Here is a 22,516-nt window from a genome sequence, read left to right on the forward strand (position 1 = left end):
TTTCAATCTGGCGATTCGCGGATTGTGCTTCCTCTCTGGGGCATCTCCATAATTTTGCAATCTGTGTTTTTTGGGGTCTACGATAAAAAAAACAAGCGGAGCAGTGATCTTTTTCCCCACTGAGCATCACTTTCTTCTCCTCAAAGTTACAGTCTAGGGCTTTTCCAATGCAACTAACTAAAGCAGTACTAAGAATGGCACACGCAGCAGATAAAATCAGCTTGGAAAGCATCACGAAGTGGTCGCAAGAGTATAAGAATGACCAAGTTGGCCGTTTGGCAGGGTCAGTTTTCCAGCATGGAAACATGAATGAACTCTTGATCAACAGGGCAAGGGAGGTGGCCGATTCGCATGTTTTCAACAACAAGATTGACCCAGAAGGTGCCCCAGTGACAGACCAGAAGCGTTCGGGAAGATGTTGGTTGTTCGCATCAACAAATCTACTTAGACTAAATGTGATCCACAAATACAACATGAAGGAGTGCCGTTTGAGCCCTGCATACTTGTTCTTCTACGACAAACTCGAGAAGGCAAACTACTTCCTCGAGCAGATCATCGACACGTACAAGATGGACATCAACTCGAGACTAGTGCAGTACTTCTTGTCGGATCCGATTGGCGACGGTGGCCAATTCACCATGATGACTCACATCGTCGACAAATACGGCCTGGTTCCGTACGATGTGTACCCAGACGCCTTCAATGCGACAAAGTCGATGATTATGGACAAGTTCATCACGTCGAAGTTGCGGTCCTACGCCAAAACTTTGCGTGACAAGCTCAGCAGCGGCGCGTCGATCGACGCAGACAAGCTTGAGATGCAGCATGACATCTACCGGTTGATGTGCATCTTCTTGGGCGAGCCTCCAAAGCCCGACGAGCAGTTCACCTGGGATTTCTACGATAAGGACAAGAAGTTCCACAGTGTGAAAGCCACGCCAAAGAGCTTTGTGTCAGAAAACGTCGATTTTAAGACCTCCGAGTACGTTTCCTTGTTGAACGATCCAAGAAATCCTTACAAACGCGTCATTCAGATCGACAGACTAGGCAACGTGTTCGGTGCCAGCCCTGTTTCCTACTTGAATATGGACACCAGTGTGCTTTCGCAGGCTGTGGTGAACAGAATCAAGAAAAACAAGCCTGTTTTCTTCGGTACCGACACGCCAAAGTTCATGGATACCAAGCGCGGAATCATGGACATCGACTTGTGGGATTACAAGCTCATTGGCTATGATCAGAGGTCGCTCGACAAGGCTTCACGTGTTCTCTATGGTGATTCTCTCATGACTCACGCCATGTTGATCACAGGAGTGCACTTGGATGAAGATGGAAAGCCTGTGCGTTACCGGGTGGAGAACAGCTGGTCCGATAAGTCCGGCCACGAGGGTTACTACACCATGACCCAGGATTACTTCAACCAGTACGTTTACCAGGTTGTTGTGGAGAAGGACGATATTCCTGAGCTTGTTCCTCTTCTTGAGGACAAACAGGTCATTCACTTGCCTCCTTATGACCCAATGGGTGCCTTGGCTTGAGTCTTGTGTAGCACTAGCGAGTAATTGATATAGTGAATAGTGTGTTTAGGAGTAATCAACTAATACCAAGTGAATAGTTGGCATAGTACTGTAGAGTATGGTTAATAAGGAACTATAAGTACGGCTTTACGGAACTATAAAGTACGGTTGTAAGTAGTGAGTACAGTACTTAGAAAATAGGGCAGCTGAAATTGGTAGATTATAGCAACAAGTAATAGGCATTTGGTAATTAGTTACTATAGTGGATTATTAGCTGAAGGAATTAATCAGCCGATTCGAATGTCTTAGAACTAAATGTTAGTACCACTCGATATATAGTATTTACTTCCGTCTGCTTTCATGAAAATCATGTCAATTCAACTAAGCAGGCAATGCAAACAATTAGATGCAACAGCTACCTAAATTACTAAGCAAAGACGATACATGGCAAATAAATTTCAAACAACGGTGTAGATGAGATATGCTTCAAGAAGCATCATTTCTAATAGTCTGTTTCTTACAAAGCGAAGGCAATACTCTGGCAAACCAGATAATAATGGTATTATCCTAATATATACACCTGTTGATATCTTAATTGATATTTTATTATCTACTAATATCTTATATTTCCTTCTCAGGATTTTCACTCCTCTTAGTGCAGTTTTTTTGGCGGATATGGCGCGTATCCTCAATTCAGCCACATGGCTTAATTCCGCATCTTTTACATTTATGCTCTTTATGTTTCACGTAGTTTATAGTTAATGTTTCAGATTATCTAATTTTTTTTTAGATTATTTTTTTCCCGAAGAGAATGCAAGGCTTGTGCCTATACTCTGAAGTTGCATATATGTCTTAATTTAAGCAAGCAATACAATAATAGAGTTACTGACTAAGCTGAAATTGTGACTGTGAGTTGAGCGGGCAAATATAGTTTTTCATCTAATACTCCGGATATATCAGATATTACATAGACAGGCTATAGATCACTGAGTATCATAGTTGATGAATATTTGAGAATAACAGATCGGTGGATATCAAACATCAGAAACAGGTTTATTGTCACATACAGATTGAATATACAGGGATCTGAGGTACAAGAAGACACGCCGTTTAGAATAGTGCATAGTGGGTATATTATAGAAAGCATTCATAGGCTTATTTCAAGCTTTATTTCTTAGCTTCAAAGTTTCTTCGTAGCTTTATCACATTATGAAGAATTACACGGTGCCAAAGAGAGATTTCCAAAAGAGGGAATATTTCATGGTGGAAGCAGACAGCAGCATAGAAGAAGTGCGAAAGCAGCATCCAAGTTGGCGATACGAGTATTTAGATCGAGCTTTGGGCAAGTATCATGTTTTTTCGCTTCCCAAGAAGCACAGGGATGTGTTTCTTTTAAAGAGGATGTCTGGAAAGGGATTGTTAGAGAAGAGGGATGGGGAAAGTACGTTAAAATCAGTTTACATGTTACCTGAGAAGAAGTTAGAGAGGCGGGCTCCTGTTCCTGAGGAGTATTGGGGAGAGGGGGATAGTAAAAGTGAAGATTGTGAGGATAGTGAGATGAGGGGAGAAGTTAATGAAGGTGAAGATAGTGGAAGAGGAATTAGTGGAATGAAAAGAGAGAATAGTGAAATGAAGGAAGAGGATAATGAAAGTGAAGATAATGAAAGGGAAAATAATGAAAGTGAAAATAGTGAAAGTGAAAATAGTGAAAGGGAAAATAGTGAAAGGGAAAATAGTGAAAGTGAAAATAGTATGAATGAGGAAGGAGAAAATGAAGAAGGAAAAAATGAAGGTGAGGAATATCAAGAATATGAAGATAGAAATAAAAATAAAAATAAAGATATTCAGGATATTCAAGATCTCAGCTCCAGGTTGGCAAAAAAGGAAAGCAAAAAAGTGACCGACTCGTCCCAGCTCGTGGTGGAAAAAGCGCGCGAGGAGTTTGGCATCGACGACCCGCAGTTTTCCCAGCAGTGGCACATCGTCAACGCGGAGTTCCCCGGTGAGGATGTCGACGTGGTCCCCGTGTGGCGGCAGAATATCACGGGCAAGGGCGTGGTGACGGCGATCATCGACGACGGGCTCGACTTCGATAACCCGGACCTCGCGGGGGCTTTCTGCGCGGAGGGCTCCTGGGACTACAACGACAACACTGCACTGCCGCGCCCGCGGCTCCAGGACGACTACCACGGGACGCGGTGCGCAGGGGAGATTGCGGCTGCGCTCGGCAACGGCTTCTGCGGTGTCGGCGTTGCGCACGGCTCGCGCGTATCGGGGGTGCGCATCCTCTCCGGCAGCCTCACTGCGGAGGACGAAGCCGCCGCAATGGTGCATGCGCTGGGCGTCAACGACATCTACTCTTGTTCCTGGGGGCCACCAGACAATGGGCGCGCAATGGATGTGCCGGATAAAATTGTGCGCGAGGCAATTTTGAAAGGCGTCCAGGAGGGGCGCAGCGGCAAGGGCGCATTGTACGTTTTCGCGAGCGGCAACGGCGCGTTGCATCAGGATAGCTGCAATTTTGATGGGTACACGAACAGCATTTATTCGATAACGGTGACTGCGCTGGACCACCGCGGGCTCCACCCGCAGTATGCGGAGTCGTGCGCCGCCGTGATGGTTGCCGCTTACTCGTCTGGGTCGGGCGCGCACATCAGCACGACGGATTTCAAGGAGGGGTGCTCTGCGCGGCATGGCGGGACGTCTGCGGCTGCGCCGCTCGCCGCAGGGCTCTATGCGCTCGTCCTCGAGGCGAACCCTGCGCTCACGTGGCGCGACGTGCAGCAGTTGACCGTCATGGCCGCCGTGCAGGTGCATCCGGAGGATCCCGGGTGGCAGGACTCGGCGATTCCCGGCCGGAGGTACTCGTACAAATTCGGGTGGGGCAAGTTGGACGCTGCGAAAATTGTCGCCGCTGCCCGCGACAACTACCGCCTCCTTCGCCCTCAGGCCTGGTACTACACGCCGTACCTGCACCTGGGCGAGGGGCAAAAAAATGATGACAAAAACAATATCTCCTCGCACGTCCAGCCCGAGGGCTCGAACCTGCCCTGGCCAGACCACTCAGTAATTTTTTCGTCCTCTTTTGACGTGTCCCAAAAGGGCATCGCGAATGCCAACCTTCACCACATCGAGCAAATTACAGTCACCGTCAACGTTTCCACCTCAAAAAGAGGTGCCGTTTACATCCGCTTGGTTTCCCCACACGGAATCGTGTCCCGGTTGGCCCAGCAGAGACCTCACGATACCGATTCGTCGGGTTTTAACAACTGGACTTTTTCGTCTGTGGCCCATTGGGGTGAGGACCCAGTTGGAAATTGGGAAATCCAGGTCATCAACACTGAACCTGATAGTCAGCGGGTCGAATTCCACGGCTGGCAGCTTCGATTTTTCGGTGAGTGCGTAGATCCGAAAAGGGCAAGGCGGTTTGACATGGATAAGGATTATAGTGAGGAGGGGGAGAAGGAACTGACTTCGATTTTGTCTGTATCATCTTTATCAACATCAACATCAGCATTGCCTTTATCTTCATCTTCATCTTCATCAACATTGCCTTTATCTTCATCTTCATCTTCATCAACATTGCCTTTATCTTCTTCTCCATCCTCTTCTTCCTCATCCTCTTCTTCTCCTCATTCTTCACACACTCTCCCATCAGACCACGCTGACTGGTACTTCCTTGCACTCCTCCTCCTTGGCTTCGGAATCTGCATGTGGATGCTCAAATGCCGCAAAAAACCCGGAAGAGCTCGCCAAAGAGACGAATACGAGTTTGAAATCATCAATCCTGACGAAGAAGACTCCGATTTCGACCACAACTCTCGTTTTCAGCCCAGTATCGACTCCTCTGAAGACGTTGCCGGATCTCCAGCCGCCAAAAATGCTGATGCCGATGATGAAAATGCTGAAACTGCACACGATGAGCTTTTTAACAACTCCTACGCTCAAGATGACCAGTCAGCGTTTAATACTGAAGAGGAAGAAAGAGAGCGTTTATTTAATACTTCGAACGCAGACGATCCCTTCAGGGTTTCAGATGATGACAGTACATAGTGTATAGATAAGAATAGACAAGAAAGATTCGTGTAATTCCTGGATGAAACATTTTTGGAGTGTTCAGTAATATTTGTAATTACCCAAATGCTTACCCAAACGCTTACCCCACAATTTTTTGCTTGAAAAATTACGCGCCGTTCGATTTATCTTTTCTCCATTATTTCTTTTCGGTATTCTTTTGCTTATCGTTTCTCCTCGCTTTTTCAGTTATCGTTCTCCTTTCTTCCACTTATCGTTTCTCCTTTCTTCCACTTATCTTTTCCCCTTGCTTCTCCTTGCTTTTTCCCGCTTTCTTCTACCTACTTATTTTTACAATCACCAACCTTTGGCTATGCAGCAGCCACAAACAAATGCAAAGCATCATAAGCCAACGGATATACCCAAGAAACCGTCCTTATACCAGAGGTATATGAAGCTCCCCCTGAAATGGAAGTTGTACATATGGGGAAGCACATTTGTTGTTGCTCTGTTGGCTGATAGCATTAGTGAGAAGATATTTCAGCAGAACATGATTGATGCGGAGGCTGAGCGAAGAGTTGATATACAGATGGAGAAGGAGAAGGCAGAAAAGGATGCGAAGGTGATAAAATGATCTTAACGGCAGATGTTAAAAAGTGCACATATAGATAATTCATTGGGTACTTCAAGCTTGTCAGACGATGCAAATTAAGCAAATATGTGGCCGTTTGAAAGTGATTAGGTGAATTGGTGTTTGTTTTGTCAATGAAATTTCTCTAGAAACAAGTGATAGTGGAAAAGTATTCTCAGTGATCTTTGAGAATCATCCATTCATGCATTATTATACTAAGTGTATCTTTCCCCGTACTTCTTCGCCGTACACTTCTCCTTATATTTATCATCATACCTTCAGGTTTCATTTTCTTCTTATCCCAGATATACGTTTCATTACTCTCTTCATCATCGGCAATCCATAGTTTATTCTATAATACAACTTCGCCATCTTATCATCCTCCATAATGCGTATCTCCTCCCTATTGCACAATTCACTTCTCACACATAATTGTCTTCATAGTGCTTGTCTTCCTTTAATGCGAACTATTGCTCCTCCATTAATTACCATCTCCTAATTACTTCATTATCTACTTCTCTCTGCTATTCTACCTAAATCATTCCAAGCATAATTTTTGCAATACCTCTTATTTGTAGCTTGCTGTTCATAATCAGTCTTTAAAGAATTAGCACTTTTTATCCACATCATCTTTACTATTTCTTACAACGCACCACTGTATAAACTGCCATCATCTCATAAAATGGCTTCTTTACGATGCATTTCTTTCCAAGTATATTTATTAATTCACCTTTATATGCTTATAAGCCCTTAGTCCATCCATAATTTCTTACATGTTATCATAATACATCACCATGATGAGTTCTTTTTGAGTTATCATTATTTCACTTTCTGACTCTTTCATCACACTTTCTTGGATCTACATTCTACTTTCACTCAATCACCATTATTTTGCTAGTCCATACCACTGAATAATGTTTATCACACACAGTCATATTTCTTACACAAGCAATATTCCATACTCCGATTTCTTCCTACTTGCTTTTTTTGGTTATCGTTTTGTGTGCATCTCCATTCTGATCCACAATGTATTCTATGATACTTGTCGTAATATCTCCTCTCTACTTTATACCTAAAGCTTTCCTGATACTTCTGTAAGTACTACATCGTAATATAGATTTTGTCTCATTTCTCTTATGACTCTCTTTGATGTCTCTTCCTGATTGCTTTTCATTTGGAAGACGGTGGCTTATTCTTCTCCTTAGCATTATTTTTTTGTATAACAGTTACTGATTGCACTTCAACAATACCCACATTAAACATCCATTATATTCTTTAATCGTTTCTCTTAAATACTCATTATTCTTTATTAATCAACCCCCTTTAATCGTTGATGGTATTTAATTTTACTACTCTCCAATCTTTAATCTCTAATTGCTAGTACTTTAATCTTTAATTTTTAATCTTTATTACGCTATCATCTCATCTCTAATCTCTATTCTCTAATCTCACATCCTATCTTTATTACTCTTTACTTATCAATTTAAAACACACTTCACACCTTCTCGTACTTCTCCTTCAACTCGGAGATAAACTGCAAGAAAGTTGCCGGATTAGGGTGGACGCCCCTTGTGTAGACAAACTCGCCGGCCAACTTGGTGGCAAACATGGCCTTCAAGTATGCGTCAGGAATCCGGCGGACAAGTGCGTCAATTCCGACGGTCTGGAGCAAAACCGGTGGGACAGCAGCGGCGATGACGTGGTTACGGAAACTCAAATCCTGCTTCCACAACTCGTCCGACTCGCGCAACTGGTCGGCCAACGTGTTGATTGCGACAGAAAGCGTGTCACTCAACTCGCTGAAGGTCTTGCCGGTCTCCTCCTTCAACTTCCACAAGAGATTGAACTCCAACTTGGCCTTTTCGACGATGTTGGCCTCGTCCTGCTTCACGTAGGTCTTGTAGAAGGCTGGGAGCTCTCCGGACTCGGCGTCTAGGCACATATTGTGCTTGAACTGGTCATCATCCAAAGACAAGGCTGCCAACACCTCCATCGAGGAAGACGTGACACCTCCCTTGTTTGTGGAGGCATCCTTGAACACCACGGCACCTGCTTTCTCGAGAATGATCTTGGCAGGCTGCGTGATGAACAAGTTGGCGCCCTCGACGATGATCGGGACGATCGACTTGCCCGTCTTGTCGTCCAAGAGCAGATGGACGTTGTTTGCATTGATGGAGGCAGGACGTCCTCCACATGGAACAAACAAGTTGACGAAATCCTTGCGAGGGTAGATCTCTGGAATCATCAAGTGGAAGTTGTTTCTGAACTGCAATCCGTTCTTGATGACTTTTCCACCTGGAGTCTTGACGTTGTTCTCGTCAATCATCACCGCATATCCCTTTGGGCCGAGCTTCGAGCGATCAAACTTGTTGTTGCCCAACCTCTGCTCAGCAAGACGCAACAACTCCTTCTTGTCGATTCCGTCCTCGTCGACAATTGCACCAAAGCCATCAACCAAACCCACGTACCGCTCATCACCAGAAAACTTGATCTCGTTCGAACCCAAGTCTCCGTCTCCACCTGCCATCTGCAACTTGTTGATCTTCGACCAGTCTGTGATTCCAAGCTTCTTGTACGTGCCCGTGATGTACTCACGCACACTCAACGTGGTCATACCGTACTTATCGTGCGGAATTCCGCCCAACTCCGGCGATTTTCCCGTGAAGAAGGCCTTCCATGGGAATCCGAGCTTGGCACCTCTCTTCTTGGCGTGCAACGTAGCCCAGTCCACAAGATCGGCCGTGTTCTCGTCCGGGCCCATGAACAACATCTCCGGCTCGCCGTACAAGTCCACAATCTTCTCCTTGGCTGGGTCCTTGATCAACAAGTCCAAGATCGCGTCGATGTACTTCTGGAAGCACTCCTTGACCTTATTCTGTGCACTGCCCGCATCGAGCAAGATCACACCCTTGCATCCACCTTCTGGAATATCCTTGTTCTTCCTCTGCTGCGTGCTGGCCAACCCGTAATTCTCGTCAAACATCGTCCGTCTGTTCTTGGCGTACGCATCTGCAGATGCAGATTTCACGATACGGATTCCACCCCTTGCAATATCGCGGAAACGCACGTGGAAGCCCCGGAAGTCCGAGCCAACGACGAAAAACATGCCGAATGGAGTGTTTGGGTACTCCTCCTTGGGCAAAAACGTCGGCCGCAACCGGAACGAGATCGCCAACTTCGATGTCACGAAGAAATTCGTCTTAAGAATGCTCTTCGTAAAGGTGTATAAGGCCCTCAACACAAGTGCGTGACCTTTGTTCGTGGCACACTCGTCCTCGACGATCTGGTCGAACTGGTCGTCCGAGTCGATCGACTCAGCCTGCGACGCCCGCTTGTACGACAACGTCTTCTCCAGCGACGAAGTCGTGTAGTGCGTGTCCATAAACACCCGGTACAGCCTCCGGACCACCGCCAAGTGCTGCTTCACGCACTCTGAGATGTACTCTGGGCTGTAAGTCTCCGAAGTGAGCCTCTCTTTCAACCGTGCGAGGAGTTCAACGTCCTCCGTCGAGCCCTTAAGCGTCTTCTTGAGCTCGCTGTACTCCGGGCCAAGCCTGTTGAGGAAGTGGGTCACGAAAACGGCACCACAGTGTGCAAAGATGCACTCCTGGGCCGACATTTTGCCCGCCACAAACTGCGTGTGGAACGTGTTGTTTGGAATGCAGTACAACAACGATGCCTCGCGCGTGATCTGGTAGATAATTGTGTCTGCTGAGTACTTTTCCGAGTGCTCGATGTACAAAGTCACCACCGTTGATCCCTCAGCAAAGTTTTCCACGTACTTCCGCTTCACAACCACCCCGTAGTACTTGGCAAGTGCCGAGAGAGCCGAATTGTACTGTGGAGACGATCCCTTTGGATAGCCAATCACGATCCGCTGTTCCCCGCTTGCTGCCACCGCATAGTGCTTCACCACAGCACCGTCTGTGGTCTTCATCTCGTCCAAAACCTCCTTGTAGAGGCCCTTGGTGTGTGCGGATGCTGTTTTGGCGAAAACAACGTCGCTCACCGATTCAATTGTGCCATCAGGCGACTTCGAGCCGCTGAAAACACACCGATACACGAAGCTGCACTGGAGTTTCGTCCCGTTTGGTAACTCCGACACAAATGACTCAACTCTGAAGCTGGCATCTGCCCTGTCGAGGAACTTCTCGTCGATCTCAAGATCGAACTCAGCAGCTGCCGGTCCCGAGGCAAAGAAGGCCGAGTGGTCCTCGCCAATCTTCTTGTAGCTGAAATGGGTATCTTCAGCTGCCTCTGCTCCCGAAACCCCGTTTCCCCGTGCAAATGCGTCCACTTTGGCCGAGTAAAGCCCCAAAATGTCGCACGCAATGTCCTTCACCGACACTGCCGAAAAGAACGTGTCATCGATGCCCAACTCCTTGTAGAACCAGTTGGTCTCGTGCTCAATAAGCGACTCTGGGATCAAGCCTGATTTATCCAACTCATCCATCACCTTGGCCATCTGCTCCTTCTTGCCGGCGAATGCCTCGGACTTGTAGCCTGAACCCTCCAACTCTGTTTCCTCCACATTGTCAAAGGACGAGGCACTGAAGTTATTGTGCGTGGTTAGCTTGTTGGCAACTGATGTCATTTTTGGTTTTCTTTTGTTTTGTTTTCGATTCTTGCTTTTGCTTCAAGGATTCTAGCTCAGCAAGGATTTCTAGCGGTTCCTTGTTACTTCAAATTCGAACTGTTACTGCTTGTATCACGGTTCAAACCTGTTTGCAATTCGCTTAACTTAACTCAGCTTAGTCTTGCTTTACTGTACTTGAATGCTCCCTTCTGAATACAAAAGTACTGGATGGAAATCGTTACGAGAAGAGAAAGGTAAAAAAAAAAAAAGCAAGAGGGGAAAAGAAAAGACAAGTGGAAATAACAAAGGGCTTAAATACTGCAAAAGATTGCCCGTTGTCAATAGTGGGGAAAAGGGGAAACCTCTCTGGTATTTATACCTGTCCTGTTCCCGCCCAAAAGCATTTCCAAAATCGTAACCCACAGATTTCCCTCCTTCCGCATTCAGTCATTGCCCCATTGGCGACTGAGGAATTTGCTTAGTGGGGACGTGGCTGAAAAAATCCAGATCATGGGTTTTTTTGTTTCCTGAAAAAATGATTCAGAGAAACTCCGAGAAGTTTTGACAAAGCTGATAACAGAATGAAATGCCTAAGAATTGAGTGCATTTGATTATTACTTACTTTACCACTTTGCTACCACTTTACTACCACTTTACTACCACTTCACTACCACTTTACTTTACTAATTTGCTTTACTAATTTGCTTTACCACTTTACTTTAACTTCACTTTATCACCTTCTTTAACTTCGCTTTACTGTTTTCCTTAGTATCACTTTACTTGCTACTACTTTCTTTATCTTCACTTCGGCCTGACCTCTATCTCATTTCTACCTCATTTCCGCTTCACATTAATCTACTCCACTCGCACCTCTATTCATCGTTATTTCAACTTCACCTTTCGCATTATCCTCTTCTTTTTTCTTTTTTCATCATTGTTTTTCCGTAAAAAAGCTATATAGAGCATCGCGACTTTATTGGCTGAATGCATTTTTCGGAGTTCGTTTTACATGGCTCCGAAATCAGTCAGAAAGTGCAATTCTGTCCATCCAACCGATTTGTTTCTTGTTTTTAATTGGCTGTCAAATTTCTTCTGTGCTATTTACAATGTGCACAGTCCGCTGATAATTAATTTGTTACCGTCCTGGATCTTGTCTCACGTTATTTTTCAGCAAATGGGCTCATGTCCATCTCATCTCTGTTTTTGTGCTATCCAATATCTGCACAAATTAAACTCCCAACGTTTTACTACCTAATACTGCTTTCACCATTTTTCATCCAACACATTTCTCATCATCTAAAGCCATTTCTCACTTGATAATGCCCTTTTCCCCCATTTAATGCCTTTTCTCACTCTCGACCCGTTTCCACTTCCTTTTTCACATTTTTCAAATCTGCTTTTTTCATTCTTTTTTTCACCCCATCCGGCTTTACGTCTTTTCTGAATTATCGTACACACAATAGAATTACCCTCGATTTTTTCCTCTTTGAGGATTTTGCTGCACTTCCGGAGCACTCCGTCACATTCATAACCGAGAATTTCCTAACTATACGGGGGCATCTGTCCGGACAGCGGCCTTTTGCTGGTTTTATTATACATGGTATCCTTTTTTTTTTATCTTGCCCAATAGTGGGTACTTGATTAAAACTGCTGTCGTGTGTATGTTTCCGATTCTCCACCTTCTTCATACCCACTCTAATTATTCGTCTTGCTTTTCTTTCTTTCACTTCCAGCCATCCCCGTTCCCATTCACCCTTACACACTATTTTTTTTGTTTATTTCTCTTTATGTTTGCTTTATTTCCGTCATTCATCTATTTTTCCGCTCCTTTCCTCTTTCTCCTGACTTTTTTCACTCTTGATATCATCTCTTTCTATTGTGCTTTTACAGTTTGTCTTATTATTCTCAACCGTGATTTTTCTTCCCCCTACATTTTTGCTTTCTGTTTACAGCTTCCTTATCTTGCAAAGTCTTCTTAGCCTTGCCCATTTGTCCTTTGTCTGACTCATTTTTTAGTCTCATGATCGTTATACTAATTATAGTATTTTTTTTCTGGCGCTTATGGTTGCCCTATAATTTTTTTGCGATGACCCATTTTTATCGCGCTAAATTTTTCAGTTACCTTTTTCGGACATCTGGTACAAGTTTCCGCATCTGCAAATTACTTTTTTCTCACCCCGTTAACTGAACGGCTCTATTGTCGGCAATCGTGTATTACCCCGCTTGGCTTGTCGGCAATTCTTAGCGGCTATCTTTTATCTCTCAGATCTGGTCGTATTTTCAGACAACTTCTAGACTTTATTGTTGTCTTATTTCAACCTAGAAAGCTTTGTTGTTGAATTTTTCACCCAGTTTGGGCGGTTATGGAATGAACCAAAATGTAGATATTTATTCTGATTTCGGGTAAAAAAATGGTTCTACTGATGAAAGGTTTTTATTACTGAAACTCTTCCTTTGCTTCTAGTTTGTACTGCTAGAATATTTTGGTATATCTGTATGTTAGATTTTTCAATCATTGCTCTGAGCCGGGTGCTCAGAATACAATCTTGAAAATTTTCAAATGCTATAGCGTATTTCACATAAATTCTATCAAACTATCATTCATGTAGGCTGTTTGGAATGCTGTTGTATCTCTGCTAAGCAAAAAAAAAAAAAAAGTCAGAATTGATTAATTATCAACTGAACAAATGCCCCAGTTCAGCCGCTTAAAGCTGATAATGATTCATTTTGTTGTTCTCCACAGATAGTCAGGAAAAAAAAAAAGTAAAACGTCAAACTTCTTTTCAAGCCAATCGACCTTTTCAGACCGTTTCTGTCATCTTCTGGCGCCCAGATTTTTTATCGTTTTTTTCATCGTTTTTTACGAACCTCTCCTTATTTTCTTTTTGTTTCCTTGATTTTTTTCTTTTTCAATTTATTTTCTCGATTTTTTCCTTTTCTATTTTTGCTCCTCTTCCCGCTTTGTGCACTTTCACGCGTTTCATAAAGGTATTTTCTGCACATAAAAACGCGAACCGCCCAACAAGCGCAAGCATTAGGTGCACGGGTGTCAGCCGAAATTGTTTTACGAGGGCATGCATCGGTCATAGATCGCATGCAAATCAGGTATAATGTTCACGTACAATATCCAATGTCCACATCCTGTTGTTAGTAGATTAATTGTGAAAAATGATGATTTGAGTTTGCTTCAAATGGTATAAGGTATGGACGTGATGAACAGTATGAGAGTTTGGAGAAACGAATTAAGCAAAATGAGGCGCATCGATTAGTAGGAATAGGAAAAAATCAATGATGAAAAAAAAAAAATAATAATAATAATAATAAAAGCTACCACATGAAATCAGAAGGGACCCCTATAGCCCCTATAAAATTGTTCTTCCTTCCTCACTCCTCTGTTTGCTTCATCTTTATCGGTAGTTGATCCATCTTGTGTCATTTTACCTTTAGTCTTTGAGACAGAACATTGTACATTATACAGGTCTTCCAACTGAATCAAGAGTGGATAGTAGCACATCAAAGATTATTCAAAGCAAGAAAAAGTAATTATATACGTCATGGTACGGCTCTCTACAATAAGATCAACAAGTCTGTTTGGAATAAGTACATACTTGTTGGCAGTGGCGGCATGGATTGTTGCATTTGCAGGCTCCATAGCGGCAGCCTCGGATTTAAACAGTTACTATCCGAAGTTTGCATGGTGGGGGTTAGTTTTCCAACTTCTCCTTCTAATATTTGTCATCGTGCTATATCTCACGAGCACGTTTCACAGGCACCGGATGTTTCTCAACTGCTTTATAGCCATTGCATTTGTCTACAACTCCAACTCAACCAACAACTTGATTTATTACTCATGGTCGTCCACAGCTGCTGCAAGTGCAGGTTTTATTCTATGCTGTATTATCAATATTTTATGGCTTTTCTACTTCGGATCCGACCCCACCTCTCCTCTTATCGAGCTGCTCGACTCAGTCGGTGATGGAGAAAATCTCGTGCTTCAATCCAGAAGGCTTTCTGCTCGGACAACCGGAAACCCGGCTTCCCATAATGCCGCTACTTTCAATAACGGCAGAAATGAGGTTTATTCACCTGGTAAGGACAACCAGAATCCATTTGAAGGTGAGCCATACTCTCGGGAGCTTAATGGGTTTGAGAATCCAGCCCAGGACGATGTTTCAGCTTCTGAAGATGGCTCTTCTAAACGTTCTTCGTCTGATATTGCCGAAAATACTGCAACTGGCGTTTCTGAGCATGCTAATGGTAAAGTTGCTAGCTCTAATAGTCATAAATCCATTATTCCGGACTCAGACTATCCAATTCTAGTTAGGGGCTTGTATGATTACGCGGCAAATCCCGATGATATCAATGAACTTTCATTCAAGAAAGGCGAAATCTTCAAGGTTAAGGACACGACAGGAAACTGGTGGCAGGGAAAGAACTCTAATGGTGATATTGGTATGTGTCCAAGTAACTATCTGGAGGTGATAAGTTAAGGATAGATTTTGAGATCCTCTAATGATTTTCTCTGGTCTTTATTTTATTGTTTCGTCTCTAACTGTAAATTATCTGCATGAGCTTCTTTTCCTAAGGTGCCTGTTTCTCATCCATTCATACTGTTTTTCTTTCTTTATTCTCATACCTGCCTTCTATAAGAACATTACATTTCTATAGTAAATACATTTCAAACTGTGGTTAAGTGTTGTTGTAATTTTCAACGTTTATAATAATTTCTTTCTACAAATAGTAAAGCGAGTTCGTGAAGTTTTCATATACAATTATCAATGTCTATTCTTTTAGATGCGTGAAAAGTTATTATAACTTATACTAATAAATCCCTAGTACTCTCATTATTGCCCAATCAATTTTACCAACAAGCAGATTTTATAATGAATGAAACTGCATTACTTTGCCCCAGCTACTACTTATTTCTTACTGTCAGATTACTTTATTTTACTGGTCTATTTCGTTATCCACTTGTATAGGCCCAATTTAAAATTCTTGTCGCAGTAATCACGGAATCACGTGATACAGTTGAAAGCACAAAAGGAAACTCAAAGAGACACAAAAATGATTAAAATGAAATGTGTTGCTAAATATGTATGAGGGAAGCAATGCATTCAAAAGTGTATGTAATGCTTTTGTACTTTGGTACCTTGTCTTCTTTGATATATCAGATCTGGCCTGGCGCTTAATTTGTAACTTATCGAGTATAAGAGTGCGAGAATTTCATAGTGCAGCAATTTTTTTTTTTTTTTTTTGTATGTTTATCAATAAAGCGAGCGTGTCGCATGTATTTTTTTAGCCTTCGCATGCAACGAACTTTCAACTTTAGATAGTTCATTATTCATTTCCAAGCAACGGCCAAATCGGTTAGTTTGGTATTGAAGGTACTCATATAGAACTTGTGAGGGTTATAAAGGAGTTGCATTCCGATTTGACGAGCCAGCAAGCACGCGATTTCACAATTTATCATTTGAGTTAATGTGTCTAAGTTTAAAGCTCTAATACCCTACAAGCATCTCTAAATGACGGAATATCTGAGAACTAAGTCACCGCCTCACATTAATAGCATTACACATCAGACGAGTGGATCATTAGTATCAGAAAAAACGAATATCCTGTCCACGCTGACTTCATCAGCTACATCTTTAGACATCGAATTGAATAAAAAGCAGAGGACGCGAAACTTGCACATTGACAATAGTAGAGGGCACAATTTAAAGGTGGCGCAGTCAACAATGACTGCGAGAAGGCCAAGGTCTGGATATGAGGCATTTGAAGATGATTCAGATGATGAACCCGGTCCACCGGCTTTGAGTACATATGCAATGTCGTTACTGGAAAAATTAGATGTTAGCGACACTCATCCGAGGAATGTTGGTGGAAATGGGCAAACACAAACGGCAAGTGGTCGTGGAAGAAGCTATGAAGTGTCTGTAAATGGCACTGGAGGCAAACAAGAGGGCGGAACCGAAGTTTCGAACCTGGAAAATTCACATTACAGAGATTTAGGCAAGAACAGTCTGTGCTCGCTCTCCAGGACTCAGCAGGGGTTATTACACATGAAAGACAGTTCTAGCAGTAGGCGACATCCAAGGCTGAAGCCACGGTTGAGCTTGGGAGCACCAAGAAGAGTTTCCGGGTCGAAAATATCACTGGAAATGGAATCCAACATGGACAATGAATCGATAAAACGAAATAAACGGCCACTTACTGCCACGCGGACTCCCATACATATTAGAACGGGTTGTTCCCCGGTGGTGAAGCGGAGTGATCGGGGCGATATGTCTTGCAGCCTGGAATTGGAGAAAACACCGACAAGAATGAGTGAAAGAAGAAAATCTATGGATGAAAGCGAGTTGGATCTTTTGGCAACTCCGGAACAGGCCAGACGGGCACAGGTTGTGCCGAAATCGCAGGAGAAGGTGAAGCAAATGCAGTTCAATGTGTGGGAGAGCAACAAGGAGAACGAGCCCAGGAGTTTGGCAATAGACTTTTCAGATAAAGGCAGTAGAAATAAAAAAGGAGAAATTGGAAGAAGTGGCATGGACAGAAGAAATAGCAGAAATAGCACACGAAGCGACCGAAGCTCGGTTTTGGCTAAAGAGCTCTTGAGGCAGAAGCAGCGGATGCTTGCCGAAATGAGCCAGAAGTCGGTTGGAGAAAGAAGCAACCGAGCAGTACGAGAAAAGATGGATGTGGACCCCAGAAATGGGTCGGGCGGTGCAGGCAGAAGCAACATTCTGGAGGTGAATGGGAGACAGTTTTCAATTATAGAGCAGATCGGAAAAGGAGGGTCGTCTAGAGTTTATCGTGCGAAATACACGGGAGGGAAGGAAGAGGAGCCGAAAGGTGGCTTTAATCGGCATGATAGCTACGCGGTGAAGGTTGTCCGGCTAGCGGAGCACGAACAGAGCACGGTGGACGAGTTTAAAGGAGAAGTGAGCATACTACAGAGGCTACATGATGAGGAGAGGGTGGTAAAGCTGCTGGATTACTCAACAAGCAAGAAAAGTCTCATGTTTGTGATGGAGTTTGGAGAAATCGATCTTGCACATGTCTTGGCGAGCCGGTCGGGCAAACCGTTCGATTTGGAGTTCGTCCGGTATCACACACGAGAAATGATCAAGTGTGTGGAGGCAGTACATCGGGCAGGAGTGGTGCATTCGGACTTGAAGCCAGCAAATTTCGTGTTTGTGCGAGGAGTGCTGAAGTTGATCGACTTTGGAATCTCAAACCAGGTCTCAGACCACACGGTAAACGTTTACCGAGAGTGTCAGATGGGTACGCCCAACTATATGGCACCAGAAACGTTGATTGAGGCTGGAAACGTGTGGAAAGTCGGCAAGCCGGCCGACATTTGGTCTTGTGGATGCATCATATACCAGATGTGCTACGGCAAACCTCCCTATGCCCAGTATCCGGGCTCCAAGAAGATTATCGCAATCACTAATTCACAGCTTCAAATCACGTATCCGCGTACTTCTCCACATGGAGGGCCGCCTGTTAACTGTCTTGCAATCGATACCATGCGAAAATGCTTGAGACGGGATCCCGACAGGCGGGCAACTGCGGAAGAAGTGCTGAAAATGCCGTTTCTCAGTCCGAAAACGGTCACCGAGCGTTTTATGGGCGATCTGGTCCGGAATGCCGTCAAGTACGGGGCTGTGCACCCGGATATGTCCGACAAGAAGATTGAACTGCTGGTCAGGAATGTCTGGAGGAGAGTGAATGAGTATTGTTGAGGGAGATGCAATTTTATTCTTTCATTTACTTTGATTGTTGATGTTGTCTTTATGTCTTTGATGCTGCGATTGATTTTATGCCTTTGGTGTTGTCATTGATACTGTCTCTATGCCATTGATGCTGTGATTGATGTTCTATCTTTGACATTCTACCCCTCACTCCTCTCTTTGATCTTCTACTCTTGCTTATTTACCCTTCCCCCCATCTTCATCCGCTCATCCATTCATTCTTACATGGCCTTAGATTCCGCTTTGACCTTTTCTTATTACCGCTTTTGTATAATACCGTCCATCTACATTATTGCTATGGACAATCAATAGAATCGACATCGTATATAACTACTGTCTATATGACATAAATATAGCATTGATGTAATCACTTAGCGTGTTTGCAGGTGTTCGAATTGTTAACCTAACAGTAAATTGTACTCTTAGTGCTTGCATATATTGGCATTTATCGTCACGCTAATACTGTATTGTTGCACCATCGTTCATAATAGTTGCCACTGATGTCCCTTGACACTTTTAAAGAAGATATATTTTGTAATTTAAGCAAGTGGGGTGTTAGAGGGTCGTTAATTATACAATTATAAATATTAGAGGAGTACGTCATTCCAGCTTTGATGCAACGACATTAAGCAATGAACGCATAATAAGCAGACAAGCTCGAAGGTATCATTTTCATATCTTATCACCTCTCAACAACCTACACATACAAATCACTACTAATACCAATTAACATTGAAGTACGCTCGACTAAACACTAAACCATCCCATGGCTCCAACCTGGCACATCTAACTGAATGGATCAATTCGCTCACATCTCAACCTACTCTGAGCCCTATTTACAACTTCACATCCTCACTGAGGAGCAAACTTCGATAGCGAACGAGCACCCTGCTCATCCCACTCTGCCTTACTAACCCACATGTGATCCTTGTCGGCCATAATATTGGCCAAAACAGCTCCTCCAATGAAAACCATGTATTTTCTCCTAGGAGGATCCTCAATCCGCACTTTAAACTTTGGCAAACGAGCCGGATCCCCGTGGAGAACTTTGGCAAGCCACTGCTGCTTGAGTTCGCGCTCCAACCGCGATGGGAGACCGGGATACATCGAGGATCCTCCACTCAAAACAATCGACTTGTAAAGGGTCGAGCGGATGTCGACTTCACATCCTTGCACCACATTGAAGAGCGCCTCGCCGATTCCCGGCTGCTCCACATCCACAAGCGAGGGCTGGAAAAGGCACTCGGGTGCCTCAAACCGCTCAGATCCGATCTTTATGAGCCGGCCGTCCGGAAGTTCGAATTTCCGAACCAGAGTTGTTGTCTCATTACTCAATTTTTCGTCAAACGCCAAATCGTACGACACATAGCACATCTTCTCCTTGATCTGGCGGACAGTCTCGAAGTCCGCCGTCCTGTTGAATGCGTACCCCCTTCTAAGCAAGAGATTGATCAAGTTTCTCGTCACATCTCGGCCGGCAACATCGATTCTTTTCGTCATGTGACTCAAAACGACCGACTCATACACCGGAACGATATGCGTCACACCGTCACCCGAGTCTATCACCACTCCCGATGACAAACCCTGCGCATACAATGCCAAAACAGCCTGGATCGCCACGTAAACTCCTCCAAACCCGTACTTTTCAAACATCACCTCGCACATTTTCTCTCTGTTCTTCAATGGGTTCAACGGTGCCTCGGTCAGCAAGATTTTCCGGCCCTCCGTGTCCATCTTCATCTTATCGTAAAACGCATAGTCCCACAAGTGCTCCATGTCCTCCCAGTTCCGGATTATGCCGTTTTCCATCGGATACGACACTTGCAAAGATGACCTCACACTTGATGCCTCATCTCCACACATGATGTCTTTAATCTTCACATCACCTGTTTTTTCCTCTGCCCGGAGTATCGGCCGGCCCACTATTGAGGGAAACGTGTGATCGGGGAAATTCTGGCCTGCCCGGCCGATTTTCACAAATCCTGTACCTTGATCAAGAACTGAATGAATTTTGTTGGTTTTGTTAGTAAAGTGTGCTGAAAATGCCTCCAAATGCAACCAGAAACGTTCTATAATCATGCACCTACAACAAATCCCATTCCAAACTGCACTTTCCAATGCTTTTCCTGCCTTCTCTCATCAGTCTTTTCTTATGCCCAAAAATACGCCTCTGCTATCTCTTCCCCTAATTTCCATCGTATTCCACTTCATCTTGCTCTTCTTGTTGCACTGCATCAATCACAAAAGCAATACTATCACAAAATATGCCTCCAGCCACTAAATACAGTTCCATAACACTCAATTATCCCACATAGTGCTCCCGTATACCATATTTGTCCCCATCGTCTTTCCGATTGCTCGTCATCCAATTACTTACCAATTGGTGCTTGATCCATTTCCAAATTTTCACTCGTTGTCTGCTCGTGCCTTGGTATCCTTAATTCCACCAAGCTTACTTTAAATATGCTCTGTAATGCTTTAATTGTGCCAATTGTAACCTCCTGGGCTTTACCATTACTTTAGAATTTTTTCTGGCCCTCACCCAATCTCGCTCGCTACTCTTCGATTTTATTTATTTTACCTACTTCTCTTTCATCTATTTATTTTTCTCCCCACAGGCCCAATTTATTAAGCTGCGGCAGGCAGTCGCGCCGATCGACGTACTTACCTCAGCCGACTGCATCGGCGCCATATGCACAGGATTAGCCCAAAATGATGATATTGATACCAACCTTACACTATGGGCAGCACACCGAACAGAATTATACTAATTATCATTCTCTAAGACCTCCAAAAATTACACTTACGAACCCTTTCCCACTAGATGAAAGTCGAAAGTTTTACTCATTCAAAAAAAGTTGTATTACGTCAGCCGAAACTAGCAGTGAATGTGAAAATGGCCATTTTCACACCTTTCACCCACATATCGCACACGAAAAGCTTTTAAAGAACACAAGATACATGCAATGAATCATACATAACTCAGCCCTCCATGGTCCGCTTCCTTCCACGCATCCGCACCTCCTTAAACCGGGCAATTGTATCAGCGTACTTCCTTGCACCACTTTTTCCATCCTCCAAGTGGACATCATGGTAGCCATCGAGGATCCAGTCCGAGTATTTTTCAGCATATACAGGATGAGTAGACTTGAGTGCACGCTCTAAAACGTACAGATCGACGGCACGATCCTCAGGAAGCTCAGAATATGAAGAAAGACCAAAATCTATAAGGCTGGGTTTGTGCGTCTCTTTATCGGCAAGAACGATATTGGATGATGTTAAATCGCCGTGAACTATTCCATTTAAGTGAAGCACACCAATTAAGCGCCCGATACCCAGCAAGCAATTCTTCACTTCTTCAGAAAGTGCTGCTTGGTTTTGTCGTGTGGATTCTTTCTCTAGAAGCCATAGCCAGTTCTTTAAAGAGCTAGATTTCCCATCTGGGAGCTTATATCCAACGAATTCCATCCATATCAGCCCGTTTGGGGCATCAATAGCCACCAACTTTGGTGCCTTTACTCCTAAAAGGAAAAGTTTATGTAAAAGTCTTGCCTCCGAAGATGTTCTCGAAGCGGTTATTTGACGGTCCAATTTCGGATGTCTATAAGGCTTCCGTGGCCTATACTTGATTACGTACTTGCTCTTGTTTGATAAACCCCGCGGATAGATGTCTTTGGGTAGATATGGATGCTTATCAGTAAGAAATATCATTGCTTCCGCACCCTGAGATATTAAATGAAGTGGGATCGATGGGATCACCGACTGGATATGTTTTATAATCTCATCACGCATTGCTGGTTGTACTATTGTTGTTTGCGTGCAGGTATTTGTGTGTTTATATACCTTATATTGTTTGTGCTGTACCTGTTATCTTTTTCGTGCATATAGATCGGAGCTTAATATTTTTATTTTTCAGTTTTTTTTTTCGCTCTTCTTAATTCTAGCACTTCAATATTTCCTCACCTCAATTTTTTTTTTTTTTTTTTTGGTACTTGTTTACCTCATCTGCTTGTTTACATTCAATTCAACT

General features: G+C 43.7%; 7 protein-coding genes across 7 annotated transcripts; 4 read left to right on the top strand and 3 right to left on the bottom strand.

Annotated features, from left to right (window-relative positions):
• Positions 1-194: 194 nt before the first annotated feature.
• On the top strand, positions 195-1,535 carry BRETT_001803 (uncharacterized protein; the record flags this gene model as incomplete). The annotated part of the gene is made up of 1 exon (XM_041280345.1): positions 195-1,535. The coding sequence occupies one exon, from the start codon at positions 195-197 to the stop codon at positions 1,533-1,535; it is 1,341 nt and encodes a 446-aa protein (XP_041135228.1).
• Positions 1,536-2,723: 1,188 nt separating this feature from the next.
• Positions 2,724-5,567, top strand: BRETT_001804 (uncharacterized protein; the record flags this gene model as incomplete). Its single annotated transcript, XM_041280346.1, has 1 exon — positions 2,724-5,567. One exon carries the CDS (start codon positions 2,724-2,726, stop codon positions 5,565-5,567), a length of 2,844 nt encoding a protein of 947 aa, XP_041135229.1.
• Positions 5,568-7,654: 2,087 nt separating this feature from the next.
• On the bottom strand, positions 7,655-10,753 carry BRETT_001805 (uncharacterized protein; the record flags this gene model as incomplete). Its single annotated transcript, XM_041280347.1, has 1 exon — positions 7,655-10,753. The coding sequence occupies one exon, from the start codon at positions 10,751-10,753 to the stop codon at positions 7,655-7,657; it is 3,099 nt and encodes a 1,032-aa protein (XP_041135230.1).
• Positions 10,754-14,289: 3,536 nt separating this feature from the next.
• Positions 14,290-15,225, top strand: BRETT_001806 (uncharacterized protein; the record flags this gene model as incomplete). Its single annotated transcript, XM_041280348.1, has 1 exon — positions 14,290-15,225. The coding sequence occupies one exon, from the start codon at positions 14,290-14,292 to the stop codon at positions 15,223-15,225; it is 936 nt and encodes a 311-aa protein (XP_041135231.1).
• A 1,032-nt stretch (positions 15,226-16,257) lies between these two features.
• Positions 16,258-18,477, top strand: BRETT_001807 (uncharacterized protein; the record flags this gene model as incomplete). The annotated part of the gene is made up of 1 exon (XM_041280349.1): positions 16,258-18,477. The coding sequence occupies one exon, from the start codon at positions 16,258-16,260 to the stop codon at positions 18,475-18,477; it is 2,220 nt and encodes a 739-aa protein (XP_041135232.1).
• Positions 18,478-19,338: 861 nt separating this feature from the next.
• On the bottom strand, positions 19,339-20,565 carry ARP2 (Arp2/3 complex subunit, actin nucleation center; the record flags this gene model as incomplete). Its single annotated transcript, XM_041280350.1, has 1 exon — positions 19,339-20,565. The coding sequence occupies one exon, from the start codon at positions 20,563-20,565 to the stop codon at positions 19,339-19,341; it is 1,227 nt and encodes a 408-aa protein (XP_041135233.1).
• Positions 20,566-21,468: 903 nt separating this feature from the next.
• BRETT_001809 (uncharacterized protein) lies at positions 21,469-22,278 on the bottom strand (the record flags this gene model as incomplete). Its single annotated transcript, XM_041280351.1, has 1 exon — positions 21,469-22,278. The coding sequence occupies one exon, from the start codon at positions 22,276-22,278 to the stop codon at positions 21,469-21,471; it is 810 nt and encodes a 269-aa protein (XP_041135234.1).
• Between the last annotated feature and the right edge of the window lie 238 nt (positions 22,279-22,516).

The sequence above is a fragment of the Brettanomyces bruxellensis genome, chromosome 4 (genome assembly GCF_011074885.1).
Source record: "Brettanomyces bruxellensis chromosome 4, complete sequence".
Classification (NCBI taxonomy): Eukaryota; Fungi; Ascomycota; class Pichiomycetes; order Pichiales; family Pichiaceae; genus Brettanomyces; species Brettanomyces bruxellensis.